At 39.3% G+C, this 22043-nt stretch overlaps 1 protein-coding gene and 1 pseudogene across 1 annotated transcript; both read right to left on the bottom strand.

Moving 5' to 3' along the window:
* Positions 1-4322: 4322 nt before the first annotated feature.
* LOC148352575 (histamine N-methyltransferase-like) lies at positions 4323-18923 on the bottom strand. The gene is made up of 6 exons (XM_088352805.1): positions 18656-18923; positions 13385-13437; positions 12224-12331; positions 7510-7631; positions 7353-7446; positions 4323-4832 (listed from the first exon to the last, which is right to left on the bottom strand). The coding sequence occupies exons 1-6, from the start codon at positions 18787-18789 to the stop codon at positions 4480-4482; spliced, it is 864 nt and encodes a 287-aa protein (XP_088208931.1). The 5' UTR covers positions 18790-18923; the 3' UTR covers positions 4323-4479.
* A 1921-nt stretch (positions 18924-20844) lies between these two features.
* Positions 20845-20985, bottom strand: LOC148352576 (U2 spliceosomal RNA; annotated as a pseudogene).
* Between the last annotated feature and the right edge of the window lie 1058 nt (positions 20986-22043).

The raw sequence follows: 22043 nt of genomic DNA on the forward strand, positions 1-22043 counted from the left end.
GCTTCGTTCAATGTCTTTGATGTGACTTGTACCTACTTAACAAAATCGCTTGGAAATACAAAAAACGTACTCAAAGGTCGCTGAAAGTCCTGGAGTACCGTAAATTCCGGACTATAAGCCGCTACTTTTTTCCCAAATGTTCAGCCCTGCGGCTTATTCAGTGAAGCGGACAATTTATGTAATTTTTCTAACGGCCACTAGCGGCGCTCGAGTACAAAAGGTAACATTTAGACCGGTGGAATTGTGCGTCGAGGTAGACTGCATCCTCTTTGTTTATGTTCGAATTGTCCGTATGACAGAGGACAGAGGTTCGTTCCGATTATGAGGAAGACGCCCTTAATGGCGACAGTTATGAGGAGAAAGACGAGGACGGTTTGCCGTGAATTTCGCAATTGCGGTACGGCTTTTTTGAAAAGCTACGTTTTGTGCGTTGCGAGTGTGTTCCTGGTAGCGTTTTGCTACCCTTCACAGACACGGTTTGGGATGAAAGTTATATTATTATTATTAAAGCTTTGAAAACTCTCTCGGTGTACCGTCTTTCTTTGTAAATATGTGTAACTATGTATAATATGTATTTGCAACTGTATATTTTTGTAATGTATTTATTTTAGAGACTTATTGTGATATGTTTTCTACGAGCGAATCAAAAAGAAGGGGCGGAGCAAACGCGGGCTGACGGGAAGTGGGGTAAAGCCGAGTTAAATCTCTTTGTTGTTGCAGCGGACAATAGTGGATATATATTTTTCCCACCCTTAACTTTGGAAATATACTTTTTTTTCGTTGGATTACTTTCAACGGGACCTGGATTTTAAGGTTTGCATTAAATTCTAACTACCGGTATCATTTTCCGTTCATGTTGCCGATTGTGGTGGATGGATTGTGTACTATATTTGCAGTTATAAAAGCTTGCTCTGTCCACTCCACGCATCGGCCCGGTATTGCAGTACCTCCGGGAACGGTGCATTCGCAATGATCGCAGCAAGACTTTAAGGCTAGGACCTTAGCTTGGCCTATTGGCTGAAAGTAAGAGTCCCGGCTCCTAGGCTTTGTAACGTATTATGAACTGACCGATAACGGATAATGGAGAATGAATAACGAAGATAGATCAATAACCCTTAAAAATCCCTACAATCGCGGCACCTAAAGTCAGGTTTGGGATAAACTTGTGACTGTTTAAATGTTGGTGCATGCGGCTTATATACAGGTGCGGCTTGTGTAAGGACAAAACCAACAATGTCCGCAAAATGTGGTGAGTGCGGCTTGTAATCAGGTGCGCTCAACAGTCCGGATTTTACGGTACTTTGAGGGTAGCCAGTACCTTTGGTTGATTGCAGATACCGTCGCCCTCTTACGAGATACCATAAAATGCCAAATCGGGTTTAGAACCATGCCAGTTTGCACAGTAAGAAATGAAAATCGTAAACAGTCACGGTCAGATTCTTCTGTTGCGGTTATTGATATGCAAAGTGACGTCGCAAAGGTTCAACAAGGAGGTCCCACTGTATTCGTCTCACATGATAAAACGCCAGTTAGCATCATTGTAGAAGCGAATGAGAGTCGGGGTGTTGAAGTTGATGATCTCTTTGACTAATGCTCTGTCGCTCAGTGGCGTGCGAAGCCCCGGCGAGGTCCTCTTTTTAATGAAGCCCGAACAGGTGCCGGAAACCCGCCGACATCGGCAGGGGTACGGAGGCGGCGTGAGGGAGAACGTGGACAAGAATTTCTGATGAATTTCAATTACCGATCTATTAAAGCTAATGAGGTAAATGAGCAGCCAGAACACATTTGCTAGACGGGAACTGAGAAGCTTGACATGTCCTGTGTCTTTGTGTGTATGTGTTCGTGTCATCGCATGAAGACTAAAATGTTACCTTTAAAAGGTTGCCGTTTTTGTCTGTCATTTAAAACGATATGTTTTTGGTTTTACTTTAACGCTCATTGGTTTCCTGCAGTGTACAGTGGAACCTCAGTTTTCGAACGCCTCTCAGTTCGAACAAATCGGAGTCCGACCAAAAATTTCCAGAAATTCTTGCTTCGCTGTTCGGTCAGAAAATCGGAGTTCGAACGCCGGTAATGCCTGAGTGCGTACGCTAGGGTGCGATGCTGAGCGGCGTACGGGTGTTCTAGCCCCTTATTATGCCTCCGAAGAAAGTCAGTGCAAGCAGCAAAGTTGCTACAGGTGAAAAAAGAAAAAGTAGTGCGTACAACTATTGCATTTAAGAAAGAAATAATAGCAAAATATGAAGGAGATGTGCGAGTGTCTGATCTTGCTAGGGAATACCCCACTGTCCACCTGCGCCTTCTGCTGACCACCACAAAGGTAAAAAAATCCTATTCATAATTCTTTACTTTACCCTTTTTTTTTTTTTTTTTTACACGTTCATGTTAGCGTAATCTTTCGTACGGAAGATTACGATAACGCGAACATACGATTAGCCTGGGTTGGCTTTATGTTTACGTTGAACATTCAAGGTAAACATTGAGGGTGTTGGAACGGAGCCCAAAAATCAGGGTGTTGGAACGGAGCCCCCTTTCCAATGAACCGCTCACCACTTGTTGTGGAGACCCGGGTGCTAAATGACTTGTAAACGACCTGATTTTTTTTATTTTCACACGTTCATATTAACGTAATCTTTCGTACGGAAGATTACGCTAACGCGGACGTACGATTAGCCTGGGTTAGCTTTATATTTACGTTAAACATTCAAGGTCAACATTCAGGGTGTTGGAACGGATTAAAACGATTTACATTATATTTAATGTGAAAAATGATTTCGGTGATCGAACAAATCGGTTTTCGAACAGGGTTCTGGAACGGATTATGGTCGAGAACCGAGGTTCCACTGTATCTCAACTGGACGGCAGGTAGGGGTTTGCTTCCAAAATTGAAACAGGCAGTGTTCATTTTACCTGTGAAAAGTGATGGGTTCCGGGGACTCGCATGCTCAAAAATCTATGGGTCCCCAAAATTTAGTGTTATCGAGGTTGAAATTGTAAATCGCTTACAAATATATAATATAAATCCATATATTCATTCAGTTTTAATCATCACAGTTTATTGGTAATACAAATCAGTTATCACTTCATGCTCCATGCCCATACAAACTGTCGTAATTTCCCGTACAAAATACAAAATAATCGTACACCTTATTTATTTTTTTTCCGGAATGATGCATGATGGGAAATCCCCAGGCGGCAGACGCATGCGATTGACAAATTTGCAATTTTCCGTCATACTCGTCTTAAAATGCATAAAAAACGTACTTTGTACGGCAATACCGTACAGGTTGACAGGTATGATTTCCATAGTTGTAATTTTCTATTATAGTTTTACTCTAGCATATTTTGTAGTTTGTCCATAATTGTAATTTTATATTATAGTTCTATTGTTGTATTTTTTTAGTATTTCCATAGTTGTAATTTTATATTAGTTTTATTGTAGTATTTGCATATATGTAATTTTCTGTTATAGTTCTATTGTTATTTCCATAGTTTTATTTTTATATTATAGTTTTACTGTAGTATTTTTTGTAGTATTTGCATAGGTGTAATTTTATATTACAGATCTATTGTTGTATTTTTTGTAGTATTTCCATAGCTGTAATTTTGTACTGTAGTATTACTGAAGTATTTTTGTAGTTTTATTGTATTATTTTTGTGTAGTATCACAATGTATTTTAGTAGTAGTCTGCAATAGTTCTCAAGGTTTCATTTTCCTCATGTTGAGGTTTTTGAGTTTGTCCTTGCCTTCATGTAAGTTTTAGATCAGGGGATGTTGTAATAATAGTCTGTAGTTTGCAATAATCTGTGGTCTGTGCAGCCCTTTGAGACTCTTTGTGATTTTGGACGATACAAATAAACAGGGTTGGGTAGGGTTACTTTAACTTGATTACTTTCAATTACTTTTGGATTACACCAATACCAAATATGCTAAAAAAAGACAAAAGAAACTAAATATGAATACAATTATGACTCACAACACGCGGTAAGCTTTCTCTCCTGGCTTTGATCTCTTTGATCTCCGGCAAAACGAACATAAAATGCGACAGAAACAAAATGGAAATAAATCCAAACAGCTTGCCAACATCATTTTTGCCGTTCCATGTATTCCGTTACTCCCCAAGCCTGCACAAAATTGAGTCATTCATATTTAGTTTCTTTTGTCTTTTATTAGCATATTTGGTATTGGAGTAATCCAAAAGTAATTGAAAGTAATCAAGTTAAAGTAACGCTACCCAACCCTGCAAATAAACATGACTTGACTATTTCACGCAGGGTGCGTCACCCCCACTACAAAATAGACTAACCCTGGTCTAAATATGAAGCCACTACGCTCTCTGGTGGAATATTTATTTAACACACCATTTTAAATTGTGCAATTTTTGATGTGCACCGCTCTCTGCTGGCAATATATTGTAACGGCTGCTTTGTCAGTTTCCATACCAACTCATCTGATGGTGATGGATGGCATTTTATCCCTCAAGCATGAACAAATATACAGCTCAAGCAACTGTTGAAGTACACCTTGCCCTCTTTTTCCACACTGCATTCCTTCCTCAGGAAATTCAATATGTCAGCTCTTATTTGCGGCGAGAAGGACCGGGAGAAATCCTCGGTGGCTGTCATGAAACAGAGCAGCCGCTGTCCATTCTGACTTTTGGGATCGAAGCACTCGGTGATGTCGAAAAAGTTGGGGATCGGATGTTCCTCGTAGGTTAGGTTCAGGTTCTCCAAGGAGGCCAGGACGTTTCCGGACGAGCGATACTCGGGGATGGTGTCGTTGCAAAGGTCTTTGGAGAAAGTCCTCCACAGAGTGTCCCAGCCAGCGCCGGCTACATTGACAAATATTGACTTGAATTTAAGCAGGTCAATCAAAAAATATCAAGAAGGGTTTTGGAATGACCTGGACATTAAAGAGACAGTGTGTAATCATTTGCCACTAAAGGTTGTTTTCGCTTAAGATGGAGCTGTGAAGCATGTGCATTCGAAGAAGACAGACTATGTAAGCCTGAAAAACACCAAACGTAGAAGCCTACTTAAACAATTTTTGCACAAGGATGATTTTCAGCCAGGGACAGAGCATGAAAGCTGGTGGTAATCGCAGTTAGCAATGACAAGAGACTGCCGGAGCGACTGAAAAGAGCGAATAGCTGGAGTTGGTCAGAGCTCGAGTAAACAGCTGAGTTTAGCGGTTAGCGGGAGAAACAAATACAAAGGCCAACAAAAGATTGCAAGAACAAGCAAGCCAAAACAGTGATGACGACTATGGAAGACCCATCCATCCATTATCTGCACCGCTTATCCTCAGTAGGGTCACGGGGGTGCCGGAGCCCATCCCAGCCATCCTCAGGCAGTGGGCAGGGGACACTCTGAACTGGTTGCCAGTCAGTCGCAAGGCACACAAAGACATACAGTTCATACCTAGGGGTAATTTGGACCGGCCAATTAACCTGTGTCAGGTTCAAAACGATGTACGTATAAATAAGAGACTTTTGAGTTACAATCAAACTCGTTTATTAAAGAAAAGCAAGCACATTGAAACAAGGCAAAATTGCATTCTTGGATTGCTATGAAATAATCCCACAGACTGAAGCGTGAGCCTCTTTCTTATACCGTGTCATAGATTTCTGATTGAAGGATAGAATAAAACACGTGCACGTAAGTGCATTCTGATTGGTTTAGGCAGGAATCACATGTTTAAATCCAGTGTATAATGTTTGTCGCTAGATGGCGTAGGGTTAAAACAAATGATACACCACAGCAGTTTATTGTTTGAAAATAGATAGGAGTCTTGAGAAAATAACCAGTGGCCTCCAAATTGAAGAGACAAAGTTCCAGAACTTACTCGCTTATTCACACCTAGAAACAATTTGGACCGGCCAATTAACTCGACATGCATGTTTTTTGGAATGTGGGAGGAAATGGAGTGCCCAGAGGAAACCCACGCAAGCACGGGGAGAACATGCAAACTCCACACAGGAGTGCTGCCCACTATGGAAGACAAGCTATGGAAGTTGAAGGACAAAGCAAGAGCACGTAACAAAAACAATAGCGGTTAGCAGCGATTAATAGCATGCAGTAGCTTATATGAGTGACTAGAGCATGAAACAGTGGAAGAAAAAGTTGGAAGATGCCTTGATCATGCCAAACATGTCAGCTTTTTCAAAAGGGGAATCAAGTTGTGTAATATAAATACAAATGACTAAACCTACCACTCTGATAGTAGATGTGTTTTTTCTTTTTATTTAAATCAAGATCGTTTCATTTAAATGAATGATGCATTTATGTTCGTACAATTTGAGAGGAATTGTACTGTATTTTTTCGAGCATTTCGTTTACAAATATCAGTGTCTGAAATAACGTGTGCCCGGATTCCCGGGGCGTGCATCTTTTACGTCGGGCGTACAACCCTAATGCATGGCTGCATGACCGATATTGGTTGGTGAGTGTGTTGTCACGCGCTTTGGGAGGTCTTCTTTGACTTGAAAAGCACATTATAAATACAGACCAGTTACCATTTACTTTTCAAAATTTCTCCGCCCGGGTGGACGACAACTTTTTCAAGAAAAAAAAAAAGAAAACAACTGAAAGATTTTTTTTTTTTCAAATTAAACGTTTGCTTTATTCCGATTTTGAAATGTTCTTCGGTTTGAAAATGTCGGTAAGTTTGGCAATTTGCATACTCTGCAGCCAATCAGAAGCCTGCATAGCGAATAACTTCCGGACTTTCCCGAGCGTTATAAGGTCATGGATTTGCAAATAGACGCACAGAAGACACAAGAAAAATGGATAAGTGGTTAGGAATCAAGCCAAAACCTCAGCCCCAGAAAAAATATTCAAAAGAAGCTACCCGAATTTATGACGCTACAAAACGTAAACGCACATTAAAAGCATCGTGGAAAGAGGAGTTCCTGTGGCTTATAGCAGACTATGCAACGCAAACATTGCATGAATGAAAATGAGTAAATGCAGTGAATGTTATAAGTAGATTTTTAATAAACTTAATTTTAAAGTGTTGTTCTGTTATATATTCTGATTATCAATCCTTAATACTTTGCAACAATGTTTTTTTTATACATGGTTATAAATACAAATGAGTTTTCCATTCACAATTGTGGACTCCACTTAAGCTGGTGGACTTACCTAATCATTTTATCTATTATTGTTATTATTTTTTGGGAACCACTGTGGACCACATATTCTGCCCAGCAACAAACACCTTTTATGAGCACAACAATGTCAATGCATTTGCTCAGGACCAATAGTTTTCGTTTTTAGGTATTAACATGGCGGCAGAGTAAAATGGAAGTATTCCAAGTCATGAAAACAATGTACAAGCTTTAAAATCTTACCTTTTTCTACAATGATCATGAGGATTCCGTTCTTGTTCAGGGCGTTGTGATAGAACTTAATGGTTTCTGTCAGGTCGTCAACATAGTAAATCATCTAATAAAAAACAAATTCTAACATGAATAAAACGCATACAAAGATTTAAAAATAAATTGTTACCTGAATCATGTGAATGAAGTCAAATTTCTTCACGTCTTTGGCTTGCTTTCTGTACTCTTCACTCAGCATGACATGCCAGTTGAATGGAATATTCTGAAGATGATCCGTTTTGGAAACTAATGCTGGAAAAACACACGCAGATATAATTGATTGAACAGTTTAAGTGTTTCTGTCACGGTTGCCAGGGCGCCCAATTGGCCCCGCCCGAGTGGCGCCAGCTGCGGCTCGTTGACAGATTGCCTTCCCTTCTATTTAAGCTCAGTACTCCGTCAACGAACCTCTGCCCTGCAAGACGCGGGTTTTGACTCGGTCCTGTTTCCTGTTGGTATTTCCTGTCCGGTATTGTTCCTGTTTATTTTGTCCTGTTTAATATCGGTTTCCAGTTTCCCTGTCTAGTTTCTCCTGTTTAATTTCAATATCCTGTTTTGATATCAATCCTGTCTGTCCCGTCCTGTCCGGTATCGACCCCACCTGTCTGATTTCTGCTCGGGCAATTGGAATCGATCTCCTCGGCCTCTGGCTTCCTGTCATTCCACACCAGACTGCTACCTAACATGCATGATTCCCAATTTCCCGAAAAATAAATGGCTTGTGTGAGAAACATCTCGCATTTGGGTCCTGATCCTATTCCGATTCTTAACCGTTTCAGACTGAAGGTTGAATGTTTTTCTTCATAATAAAACTCCACTTCTACATTGTGTGGACTGTGAAATCGTTTTTTTTAACAAGCGTGAGGACGGTACAGAATTCAAATGTCCGAAATTGCTTGTTATCTGTTAGTTAAATTGTCTATTGGTCTGTTTGTGTGTGTCCACTCAAGAAAAGGGGGAGGGAGTTAGAAACGACCATTATCTTTCACAGGCAGTCGGGTAGGTTACCACGGATGTGAAAAAAAATTGGGGAAAAAAAGAAAAAAAAGATGACTCAGCACTTTAGGTTTTGCTGTTTTGATTTGTCAAATATCAATGACTCTGCTGCCCAAAAAGGAAAATGCCACCCAAAAATGATTTTGCGTCTGAACGTGGGTGATGTTCTAATGGTGCACAGCAATCCTAATTGTCCATACTTGGGCTGCGTGATTTTAATAACAAACTTAATTGCGATTTTTCACACCAGTATTACAATTTTGATTCAATTTTTGATTTTAAGAGAAAGGTGGATTTTCGAATGGTCGTAAGCAGTGCTCCCTCTAAGCAGCGCGCGTACGCAATTGCGCACTGCTCGCACGTTCTCAGCGCACAAGAAAATCTAGCCAGCGCACAAAAATCAGGGCTTAAAATTTCTAATTAAGAAGCGACTCAAGTCAAAGTTACAGTGCATGAAGGTAAAAATACACGGGTTCCCCTGACGTTGTGTCCTAAATGCGGTATTTTGAAGTCGAGGTCGAAGTAGAACGAAGTTGAGTAAAGTCAGTAGTTTTTCGAGAACCGGCTTCTTCGGCTCGGCTCACTAAAATGAACAGGCTCTTTTGGGTCCCAAACGGCTCTTCAGGTTGTTTTTGCTTCTTTCATCCCTACACGACCAAATATTATGTATAATTGTGCACAAAATGACTTAAAGGAAGGGGGGGAATAGAACAAAAAAAGAAAAAAACAAAATGGAGAACGAAGTTGAGTAAAGTTAGTAGAGAACCGGCTTCTTCGGCTCGGCTCACTAAAAGGAACCGGCTCTTTCGGGTCCTAAACGGCTCTTCAGGTTGTTTTTGCTTCTTTAACCCGAACATGACCAAATATTATGTAAATTTATGCACAAAATGACTTAAAGGAAGGGGAGGAATAGAACAAAAAAGAAAAAAAATACCAAAATGAAAAAGTAGTGAAAAGCTGAGGAAAAAAAGATACAAAAGGAAGAGAAAAAAGAAGGAAAAATTTAGAAAAAAGACAGAAAAAAGAAAAGAAAGAAATGCAGGAAAAAAAGTAAATAGAGAACAAAAAGAAAAAAGTAACAGCTCGGAAAAAATAAACACAATGAGACTTTTTTTAAAGGAATTTAAAAATAAAAGTAGAAAAAAAAACATAGAAAAAAGAAGAAAAAGTTTGTGTTCAAATAATTTCCAGTTATATCAAGTGAATCTTGTTGCCAACATTGTACTTCCACTAAAAAATGAGATTAAGTACAGTTCTGTCTCTTACAACCGACTAAATAAGCCCCCAAAAATGTTAATATTATGCGACAAAGGAAATAAAAAGAAATGGATATCTTGTGAAAGAATTGTAAGAACAAACGACGTTTTTAGGCCGTACAACCTTTGCAATGGTACATGAGTCAATTCATTCAAAAGAGAAAAATCATTTTGCATTGCCGGAAACTCAGCAAAATGTCAAGTTTTGGACATGTTTGATAATGATTTAGTTGCCACACTTGGGATTATGGTTGCTCACTGTTGTTTCAAGCGTTGCTCACCGACTTTGTGTGAACGCTCAGACCCGTAAGGAAAATTACAGGGAACATTGGTCGTAAGTAGGGGAGCGTCTGTAAATGAGTGCATGAGGTGAATGAATGGATTTTAAATGGATGCTTAAAAGAGGGAACACCCCCAGGCATGTAAATGCATTATTCATTTATTTTCATGTATATTGTTATATTTGTTTGTAAATGTCCTCTAGTTTGTTGCAGCACGTTTCTGTTAGTTTGGAGAGGTTTTTGGACATACAGTAATGTTTTTATGATCAGGCGCCGGGGGCAACCGTGGGGTCCTGGAAGTGAGAGTGTGAGGCTGTGTGAGTGGTGGATTGAGAGAAATGGAATGAGAGACGAGTGAATACTAAAAGACAAATGACAAATATAAACAAAGCTGATGCAGAAAAAATAAGTTCTAACCAATAATGAATTAGCAAAAAATGCCAACCACCCTCAGTGTTCTCGTTTGCCGGCATCCCTGCGTCCTAGACGCATCATTTTTGTTGGGGACGCTTAGTCTCAAATCAACGTGCGTCCCCAGGACGCAACTTTTTTGCCACAAAATTGTCATTATTACCCGATTACTTATTTTTAACAAAGATTTACCGCACTCCAGACTTTTCTTCAGGCAGATCCGCCATTGTTGTTTTGGTCTCGCGGTTCGAGTTTTCATCTGCACGCCGGAAGTCCGTCTTTTTTTAGAAAACCGGCTTTTTTGGCTCAACTCATTAAAAAGAGCCGGCTCTCAAACGGCTCACTTGCTTTGATGATTGATATTACGAATTATGTTGTATAAAGAAGTTAAGAAAAAAAGGAAGTGTAAAAGGAGAAAATAAAAAAGACGCAGATTTGTGGTTATCCCTTTAATCAGTATATTACGAACAATAATTCGATGCAGAAAATGAATTACCGTAAATTCCGGACTATAAGCCGCTACTTTTTTCCCAAACGTTCAACCCTGCGGCTTATTCAGTGATGCAGCCAATTTATGTCATTTTTCTAACGGCCGCCAGCGGCGTTCGAGTACAAAAGGTAAGATTTAGACCGGTGGAATATATGCGCCGAGGAAGACTGCAACTTCTTAGTTTGTGCACAAATTAAATTAGCGTAGACATATCCTCATCATGCAAATTGCAATAAGAAAGGCACATGACGTAGCTTTCAAACTAAAAGCAAACGAGCAGTCCGATAAAGAAGGAAACAGAGCTACTGCACGTAAACTTCACTTTACGAGCGTGTTGCTAGCGTGTTTTTAAATTAGGGAGCGTGGGACGACGTCTATATGACAAAGTTTCTTTCCCATACTGGGGAAGACGACTGTGATGACGTCAGTTATGAGGAGGAAGATGAGGACGGTTTACCGTAGTTTCTACAAGTACGGTATGTTCTTTTTTAACAGACCCGTTTACTGTGTTGCGAGCGTGTTGGTAGTAGCGTTTTGCTACCTTTCACAGGCACGGTTTGGGATGAAAGTTATAATATTATAATTAAAGCTTTGAAAACTCTCTCGGTGTACCGTCTTTCTTTGTAAATATGTGTAACCGATGTATAATATGTATTTGCACCTGTATATTTTTGTAATGTATTTATTTGAGACACTTATTCTGATACGTTTTGCGAATTAAAAAAGAGGGGCAGAGCAAACGCAGGCTGACGGGAAGTGGGGTAGAGGTAAGTGAGACCTGTTGTCGCGGCGGACAATAGTGGATATATATTTTTCCCACCCTTACCTTTGGAAATATAGACTTTTTTTTCCTTGGATTAGTTTCAATGGGTACCTGGACACTGCAGGTCTGTATCAAACTTTAAGTACTGGTATCATTTTCTGTTCATTTTGCCGGCTGTAATTTTTGGACTGTGCGCTTTATATTCAGTTACAATCGCGGGATTGGGCTGATTTTGTGATTGTTTTACATGTTTTAATGTGGGTACATGAGTCAACAGGTGCGGCTTGTGTAAGTACAACATCGGTTTTCCTCTTAAAATGTGGTGGGTGCGGCTTATAATCAAGTGCGCTCTATAGTCCGGAAAATACGGTAATAATTTGATGATTAAAACTGAATGAATATATAGATTTATATTATATATTTGTCGCCGATTTACAATTTAAACATCGATAACACTAAATTTTGGGGACCCATAGATCTCTGTTGGGACCCATAGATTTTTGAGCATGCGAGTCCCCGGGACCCATCACTTTTCAGAGGTAAAATGAACACTGCACCCTGCTGCTCAAAAAAGGCAACGCCACCCAAAAATGGTTTCCCGTCTTAGCACGGGTGATCCTCTAATGGTGCATTCTAGTTGTCCATACCTTTGAAATTGGCAACCAATTCAGTGCTCCCCTCAACAATGTCGGCAGTGATGGGAAGAGTTGGGCAGGTGGACTCCAGTAGAGACAACATTTTGACATCCAGTTCACCTGGACAAAGTCAAGTGAGTGGGAGTCATCGGGAATATATTTGAGTTTGATCGAATTTGAAATAGAATAGAATATGCCTTTATTGTCAGATAGATAGATAGATAGATAGATAGTGAGAGAGAGAGAGATAGATAGATAGATAGATAGATAGATAGATAGATAGATAGATAGATCTTCAGTTAGATCTAAATAGATAGATAGATAGATAGATAGATAGATAGATAGATAGATAGATAGATAGATAGATAGATAGATAGATAGATAGATAGATAGATAGATAGATAGATAGATAGAGAGAGAGAGATAGAGCTTCAGTTAGATCTAAATAGATAGATCTTCAGTTAGATCTAAAGAGATAGATAGATAGATAGATAGATAGATAGATAGATAGATAGATAGATCTTTAGTTAGATCTAGATAGATAGATAGATCTTCAGTTAGATCTAAATAGATAGATCTTCAGTTAGATCTAAATAGATAGATAGATAGATAGATAGATAGATAGATAGATGGGTAGATCTTCAGTTAGATCTAAATAGATAGATAGATCTTCAGTTAGATCTAAATAGATAGATAGATAGATAGATCTTTAGTTAGATCTAGATAGATAGATAGATAGATAGATAGATAGATAGATATATAGATAGATCTTCAGTTAGATCTAAATAGATAGATCTTCAGTTAGATCTAAATAGATAGATAGATAGATAGATAGATGGATAGATCTTCAGTTAGATCTAAATAGATAGATAGATAGATAGCTCTTCAGTTAGATCTAAATAGATAGATCTTCAGTTAGATCTAAATAGATAGATAGATAGATAGATCTTTAGTTAGATCTAGATAGATAGATAGATAGATATATAGATAGATCTTCAGTTAGATCTAAATAGATAGATAGATAGATAGATAGATAGATAGATAGATAGATAGATAGATAGATAGATAGATAGATAGATAGATAGATAGATAGATAGATAGATAGATAGATAGATAGATAGATAGATAGATAGATAGATAGATAGATAAAATGTGTAAATAATGGACACCTACCACCGCCACTTCCCACACCAAGAACGCTCAGATGTTTTTTCTCCGCTACGATTCTGTAAGAAAGGGATAACAGCAATCTTCCCTGTAATTTTCCTTACGGGTCTGAGCGTTCACACAAAGTCGGTGAGCAACGCTTGAAACAACAGTGAGCAACAGCAATCCCAAGTGTGGCAACTAAATCATTATCAAACATGTCCAAAACTTGACAACACGTTACATTTTGCTGAGTTTCCGGCAATGCAAAATTATTTTTCTCTTGAATGAATTGACTCATGTATTATTGCAAAGGTTGCAGGGCCTACAAACGTCATTTGTTTTTACAATTCTTTCACAAGATTTCCAATTCTTTTATTCCTGGTATCTTTTGTCGCATAATACTAACATTTTTGGGGGCCTTTTAGTCAGCTGCACGATACAGAACTGTATTTAATAACATTTTTTAGTGGAAGTACAAGATTGACTCGATATAATTGGAAATTATTTGAATGCAACACAAACTTTTTCTTCTTTTTCCGTTTTTTTTCTATTCTTTTTAATTCCTTGAAAAAAAATCTCATTGTGTATTTTTTCCTAGCTGTTACTTTTTTCTTTTTGTTCTCTATTTACTTTTTTCCTTTGTTTTTTTTTTTCTTTTTTTCTGGCTTTTTTTCTGTATTTTTCCTTTTTTTCTCTTCCTTTTGTTTCTTTTTTCTCAGCTTTTCACTACTTTTTCATTTTGGTTTTTTCTTTTTTGTTCTATTCCCCCCCTTCCTTTAAGTCATTTTGTGCACAATTTTACATAATATTTGGTCGTGTAGGGATGAAAGAAGCAAAAACAACCTGAAGAGCCGTTTGGGACCCAAAAGAGCCTGTTCATTTTAGTGAGCCGAGCCGAAGAAGCCGGTTCTCGAAAAACTACTGACTTTACTCAACTTCGTTCTACTTCGACCTTGACTTCCAAATACCGCATTTAGAACACAACTTCAGGGGAACCCGTGTATTTTTACCTTCATGCACTGTAACTTTGACTGAATTGGCTTCTTAATTAGCAATTTCGAGCCCTGATTTTTGTGAGCTGGCTAGATTTTCTTGTGCGCTGAGAATGAGCGAGCAGCGCGCAGCTTAGAGGGAACATTGGATAACAGTTATTCATTGATCCAACACACACGATCTATGACATCCATTACAACATGAAATGGTTGTTACCCAGTCAAATGTAAAGTGGTATATGTTTTCAAATCTTAAGCTGCTTGTTATCAGTAATGTTCCACCAAAAACAACAGCGACCTGATGATGAAGGTGCTGTATCTGAGTCATATCAGAAGGTTTCTCCTACTATGGGTAACCATGGAATCCAGTACTATCTGTTTCATCTGACCCTCCATTGAGAGCCACAGAAAATATCATGGGTGCCTCTCTCCCGTCCCTTCCGGACCTGTACACCTCTTGCCTAACCAGCAAAGCTTTTTGCATTGTGAGAGACTCTCAGCCTGCTGCCATCGGGCAGGAGACTGTGGAGCCTGGTGGCCAGGACCAGCAGACTCTGGGACAGCTTCCTCCACCAGGCTCTCAGGATGCTGAACACACTCCCTGCCATCTTTCCTTACAGCCACTCTCTCCCGGTTGCCAGTTCACCTAGAGCCTGACTCTCCCATTTTATTTTATTTTATTTCTTTAACAAATGGACACATACCCAAAGCCTTCAGGAAACTACATCTCGTTAACAATTTAACACTTTAGGACAATCATGTCCAAAGTATGGCCCGGGAGGCAGTTACGGCCAGTGATCAATGGGTGATCAATGGCCTCTGTCAAATAATTTTGTCCATAAAAATTAAAACAAAAATCACCATTTTTCACCAGATGATGGCTATTTTTCCACCTTGCCCCTGGTTTTCTGGGAGTATTTTAGCCCACCCAATTTCTGACATGGCGACTGTCAATAAAAAAAGGAAAGTTGACTGTGAAGGCCGCCGCTTCCACAACAAGTGGAAATTGGAGTTGTATTTTTTTAAACCAAAATCAGAAACAACTGTTTCTACCCATCTCATCTCATTAGCTGCACCGCTTATCCTCAGTAGGGTCGCGGGGGTGCTGGAGCCCATCCCAGCAATCATCGGGCAGTGGGCAGGGGACACCCTGAAATGGTTGCCAGCCAATCGCAGGGCACACAGGGACAGACAACTCGCTCGCTCATTCACACCAAGGGACAATTTGGACCGGCCAATCCACCTGAATGCATGTCAGGAGGTTCCCAAGACCTTAGAACTGTGCCGCACACGCGCTAACCACTGCTCCTACCCAATTTGTCAAAATACTGTGGCTGTTTTCAAAGAATATAATATCAGGAGGCCCTGCTAATTGAAACATGCTGACTACATAAAGCCAACTGGAAACAAATGTTGTGAAAAGGTGAAGCAACTGGAAGCTGTTTTAACGGCACGGCAGCCCTTTTTTCACAAGACCCCGAGGTTTTGAGTTTTTCCTTGTCCGCATGTTGGTTTAAGATCAGGGGATGGTGTCATTGTAACCCTGTGCAGTCCTTCGAGACATTTTGTGATTAAGGGCGTCGCAAATAAATGGGACTTGACTTGACACAGGAAGTGGTGCCCCTATGTTACCTAGCAGTCTGTGAACCATGAAGTTGATTAGTGAGAAACATAAAATCTAAAACCAGTCTTTCTTTACAACAGTTAAAACAAAATGATGGAAAACTACAAGTATTAAGTTGCCATACTCATTTGTAAATGTGAGTTAAGTACCGTATTTTCCGCACTATAGGGCGCACCGGGTTATAGGGCGCACCCCCAAAAAATGGTTTTTGGTCCTATATCTTCCATAGATAAGGCGCACCGGGTTATAAGGTGCTACAATGGGAACGTCGACAAAACAGTCAGATGATTCAGTCCAACTTATTACCCCTTTAACATTCTCAAAGCTTGCAAAGAAGCAAATACGTGTCGTAGACACGTGCGGATGCGGTGTCCGTACGATGTCACTCAAATGCATCGTTACAAATATCATTCAGAAGGTTAAAGTCTTGGGATTCAAGAAATGCCAACCATTCCTTAGTTTCTATTTTCTTTTTCGCTCGCAACTTTACTGTGCATATGACAATAAACACTTGGAATTGAGTTTAATTCACTCAACTCATCACAGCAACATCAAGATCGTTCTAAAACAAGATACCGGGAAAATATAAAGCCACATAACTCACCTAAGTTCTCACGTTCAATAATGATACGCAATCATGGTCTTCTTACAACCGTGAGTGTAGTCAATCCAGGAGAGTAAAATGTTTACAAATACAGACTAATGAAACATGTTTCTTTATGGCGTAGTTTAGCAAGCTTGCTATTCAGTCATCTTTTTCGGCCAATTGCAGGGTTTGTTTTGGCCCTCTAGCGTATCCGAGGCTCCGAATAACTTCAGCCAATAGCGATCGATGTAACGGAAGATTGACACATCTTTTTCGGCCAATTGCAGGGTTTGTTTTGGCCCTCTAGCCAATCCGAGGCTCTGAATAACTTTAGCCAATAGCGATCGATTCAAATGATGATTGACACATTGGTTAGCCAATGAAACGCCGGTATATAAATCCCAGCATACACCGCGGACTACTCCACGTTCGGGGGAAAATCGAGTCGGCGGCTGTTGCGTAAGTTGCGAGACTTTGCGAATTTAATATTGATCCATAAATAAGGCGCACTGTATTATAAGGCGCATGGTCAGCTTTTGAAAAAAATCAAGACTTTTAGGTGCGCCTTATAGTGCGGAAAATACGGTATTTATCCCCTCTGAGAGACATTTGTAGATTCGTGTTCCAACTTCTTTACACGTTTTTGACACGAAATATGCTTTTGCGAACAGTAACAATGAAAGCTTCATATAATTTAAAAAAAAACGTTTTGGACTCATTGGGAAAACGCTTGATGCAAACTGAAAGGTGTAGAGATGGTTTACAGTTACTGCAAGGATATAAATGGCAAGGTGCAATATATTTCATATGTCATACTTTATTGGTAATTTTGCTGCGAAATGTCAATGCACTATTTTTATCATGCACTTACAACCTGGCCAGTCTACAAGCAACTACCTTGTAAATATTGTCCATCAAATTTAATATACTTTATTTTATCCTTTTTTTATGTTTATTTGTTGTTACATTTTTATCCTAGAGTGCCAGGTTTAATCTTGTCGTGAACAATGTACACAACATTGTACACGATACTAAAAATCCATCCATCCATTATCTGCACCGCTTATCCTCAGTAGGGTCACGGGGTTGCTGGAGCCCATCCCAGCCATCTTCAGGCAGTGGGCAGGTGACACACTGTACTGGTTGCTTTGCTTGATCATACACACTTAGGGACAATTTGGACCGGCCTTGTGATTAAGGGCGTCACAAATAAACATGACGAGGTTTTTGAGTTTTTCCTTGCCCTCATGTAGGTTTTAGATCAGGGGATGGCGTAATCATTGTCTGTAATAGTCTCTGTTGCAGCCCTTTGAGACTCCTTGTGATTAAGGGCATCACAAATAAACATGACTTGAGGTTTTTGAGTTTTCCTTGCCCTCATGTTGGTTTTAGATCAGGGGATGGTGTAATCATAGTCTGTAATAGTCTCTGTTGCAGCCCTTTGAGACTCCTTGTGATTAAGGGTGTCACAAATAAACATGACTTGGAGTTTTTCCTTGTCCTCATGTAGGTTTTAGATCAGGGGATGGTGTTATAATAGTCTGTAGTTTCCAATAGTCTGTGCAGCTCTTTGAGACTCCTTGTGATTAAGGGCTTCACAAATAAACATGACTTGAGGTTTTTGAGTTTTCCCTTGCCCTCATGTAGGTTTTAGATCAAGGAGTGGTGGAATAATACTCTGTAGTTTGCAATAGTCTGTGCAGCTCTTTGAGACTCCTTGTGATTAAGGGCTTCACAAATAAACATGACTTGAGGTTTTTCCTTGCCCTCATGTTGGTTTTAGATCAGGGGGTGGTGGAATAATAATCTGTAATAGTATCTGTTGCAGCCCTTTGAGACTCCTTGTGATTAAGGGCATCACAAATAAACATGACTTGACTTGAGGTTTTTGAGTTTTACCTTGCCCTCATGTAGGTTTTAGATCACATGGAAAGCCTTAAACTTCTGTTCCATTAGATCACAGTAGACCCATTAACTCAGTCAATGTTATCCAGTATTAGTTCCTTGGTTGATTCGAAACAATTAAAAATGTGACTAAACCATATTTATGATAAATAGTATTCATTTGAACAATTTAATCACTGTTTAAGTACCTTTTGAACTCCTCTGGTAGGTGGTCTTGGAGAAAACTGAGAACAGCTTCGTGTTCGCCCGAATGTTGAAGATAAAACTGAAAACTTTGGACATCGCTGCCCTCATACGTGCTTTGCTTGGTCTCTGTCGCCATAATTCAGAAGACTGTGATTAAAAAGATCGCTCAATTTCTTTTCTTTTCAAATGTTTAACGCGAGAGACCAGACTAAAATAGTCTCTTCCCGTCGTCAATGATTTTTCGAAAAGTTGTTCTGCCGAAATGTCCTGCCTTGCAGAGACGTCCTACCGTAGGCTATTTTGCCATTAAATTGTGTTTTCTTTCTTTTCAGGTAAAACGAGCAAAACAGAAACTCAGAATTATTGAAACTCAGAATTAAATGACTTTTACCCATTACATTTAATGAGGCTTCGCATGCATACATAGCCTACAGTGTGTGATTACCATAGTTAACAAACACCATGCTAAAAACTACCGCAGAAAAACACGCCAGGCTTAAAAGCCAAGAAAAGAAAACAGCTAAGAAAACAGTATTTTGAAGCAATGAATGAGTCAAATAAGACTAAATGTAAACAAAGGTTGCAAGAATTCTACGTAGAAATCACTATTAGCCGTGTGCGCATGCGCATTAGGCAGTTGCAGGACAACTCAACGGGTAGGAAGGAATTTCAGACCACCGTCGGTTATCTCGGCATTAGGGTAAACATTAATTACGATTTCAAAATAAAATACATATTCATAAAACCAGCCCGTCTTTAAACGTAAATGACGGCTACAAAACAAAGTCATAGCTTTTTTTTGTTAGTGTAACATCCATAGTTAATATCCAATTTGATAATAAAAGCCAAACTTTAAACTAAATGGATAGTCGGACTTTAATTGTGGCGCGTTCGACGGCTTTACCGTAACGCTGAAAGTAAACAGCTGTCACATCACGTCAACATTTTGGACTGGTTGACAAGAGATCTGATTGCGTAAGTTTCGTGAACTTGCCAACTTTACAAAAATATTTTTTAAGTATTAGCACTCAGTGCATTTCATACTAACTATTAGACGAGGCCAAAAGTACACCAAAAGGGGGAAAAAAACAGTAAAACCGTGTAATTTTTAGATGCAAATCACTTTTTTTAAACCGAAGTGTTATATTTGACCACTAGATGGCAATGTTGCCTGCTCTGTGGCACTAGTTTTCGTTTGCAAGACACCGGACTAATATGGCAGCGACCAGGGTTGGGTAGGGTTACTTTAACTGGATTACTTTCAATTACTTTTGGATTACTCCAATACCAAATACGCTTATAAAAGACAACATAAACTAAATATGAATAAAATGATGACTCACAACACGTGGTAAGCTTTCTCTCCTGGCTGTGATCTCTTTGATCTCCGGCAAAACTAACATAAAATGAAAATAAATCCAAACAGCCTGCCAACATCATTTTTGCCGTTCCATGTGTTCCGTTACTCCCCAAGCCTGCACAATATTTAGTCATTTTATTCATATTTAATTTATTTTGTCTTTTATTAGCATATTTGCTATTGGAGTAATCCAAAAGTAATTGAAAGTAATCAAGTTAAAGTAACCCAACCCTGCCAGCGACCTCTAGCTATGGATTCCTCTATGTAAATGTATTCTAACAATTAGTTTGCTATGATAGTTCATGTAGTTTTGCCTAGCATTCGAATCAATGTTGTTTTTTTTACTGAGATAATCGTCTTTGTACCACTAGGAGACACTAAATATCACAACGTAATAGACAAGTTATAGTCAGCCCCACCAGTCGTACTCCAGTGTTATTGTTATTGTATAGTGACTTGTTTACCTGACTGCCCATTTTGCACATCTGGTTAGCTGCTCCTCTTGCACTCTTTGCACTACTGTATAATACTATACATAGCCATAATTATTTAGCATATTATTAGTACTTCAATACTCCAACTCAATACAACATTTTATTTATATCTGTACATTCAAGGAAACTGTGCGGGTCAGATGTATCGACATTTCGTTCTGTGTACACGTGTACTAGAAGGAGGTTCTTAAGGGTTATTGTTCTATCTTCGTTAATCATTATCCATTATCCGTTATCGGTCAGTTCATAATACGCTACAAAGCCTAGGAGCCGGGACACTTACTCTCAGCCAAAAGGCCAAGCTAAGGTCCTAGCCCTAAAGCCTTGCTGCGATCATTGCGAATGCACCGTTCCCGGAGGTACTGCAATACCGGGCCGATGCGTGGAGTGGACAGAGCAAGTTCTTATTCCATCTCCGGATTGCAAAAATCAAAGAAACCACGGCCAGACATTTCTGGCCGTGAAGCAGATAAAGTAGATTTGAATCTGAATCTGTTTTGTCATTACATCTATTTGGATTTGTGCTTTCATAAATGAGAATCTGTCTTCACAGTGGCGGTTTAAATATTTACGACACACACCTAAGCAATGTTAGCGAAACAATGCAGGCTAACGCGATATTTTACACACTTATTATTTTACACAACGATTATCCAGGGCTTGTCTGCTAACGTAAGTAAACACAATCAATCAGTGTATCAAATCACATCCACATTCTGCAGGACTGCAAACAAAAACAAAAGATTAAGTTAATAAAGTGGATTTCAAATCATCCGATTTATTTATTAAAAGAACATGAAAAGTCAAGTCATGTTTAATTGTGGCGCCCTTAATCACAAAGAGTTTCAAAGGGCTGCACAGACCTCAGATTATTGCAAACCACAGACTATTATGACACCATTCCCTCATCTAAAACCCACATGAGTGGAAATAATACACAGATATTATCAACATAAAATATAGGTTATTCATATGTTATAGAGTAGAAGTGTGTTTTAGGCTTAGATTTAACATTTCCACTGAGGTTGCAGATCGAATCTCAGGGGAAAGAGCATTCCACAGCACCGGGGCTCGAATGGAGAACGCTCTCGAACCTGCGGATTTCTTCTTGGCTCTTGGGATCACGAGTAGACCAGCGTTTTCATAGCGAAGGCTACGGACCGGAACATAGGGGGAATTTATATCTGAAAGATATGAGGGAGCAAGTCCATGCATGATTTTGTATAATACCAAGAGAACCTTAAAATCACATCTTAAGTTAACAGGGAGCCAATGCAGGTGAGCTAAAATCGGGGTCATGTGATCAAACTTTCTTGTCTTAGTTCAAAGCCTCGCTGCAGCATTTTGTACCAGCTGAAGGCTCTTGATTTTGGACTTCGGGAGACCGGAGAGTAGTGCATTACAGTAATCGAGACGGAAACAGTGCAAAGGCAGACTTGAACCCTCAACTAAAAACTTCAAGACGTCCAGCACACACTGCTAGCTGTCATACAATCTGCAAGTTTACTGACAATTGGCGAAAAAAAAAAGATTAAA

This window comes from Urocampus carinirostris, chromosome 14 (assembly GCF_059441175.1).
Source record: "Urocampus carinirostris isolate Australia breed hairy pipefish chromosome 14, RoL_Ucar_1.0, whole genome shotgun sequence".
Lineage (NCBI taxonomy): Eukaryota > Metazoa > Chordata > Actinopteri > Syngnathiformes > Syngnathidae > Urocampus > Urocampus carinirostris.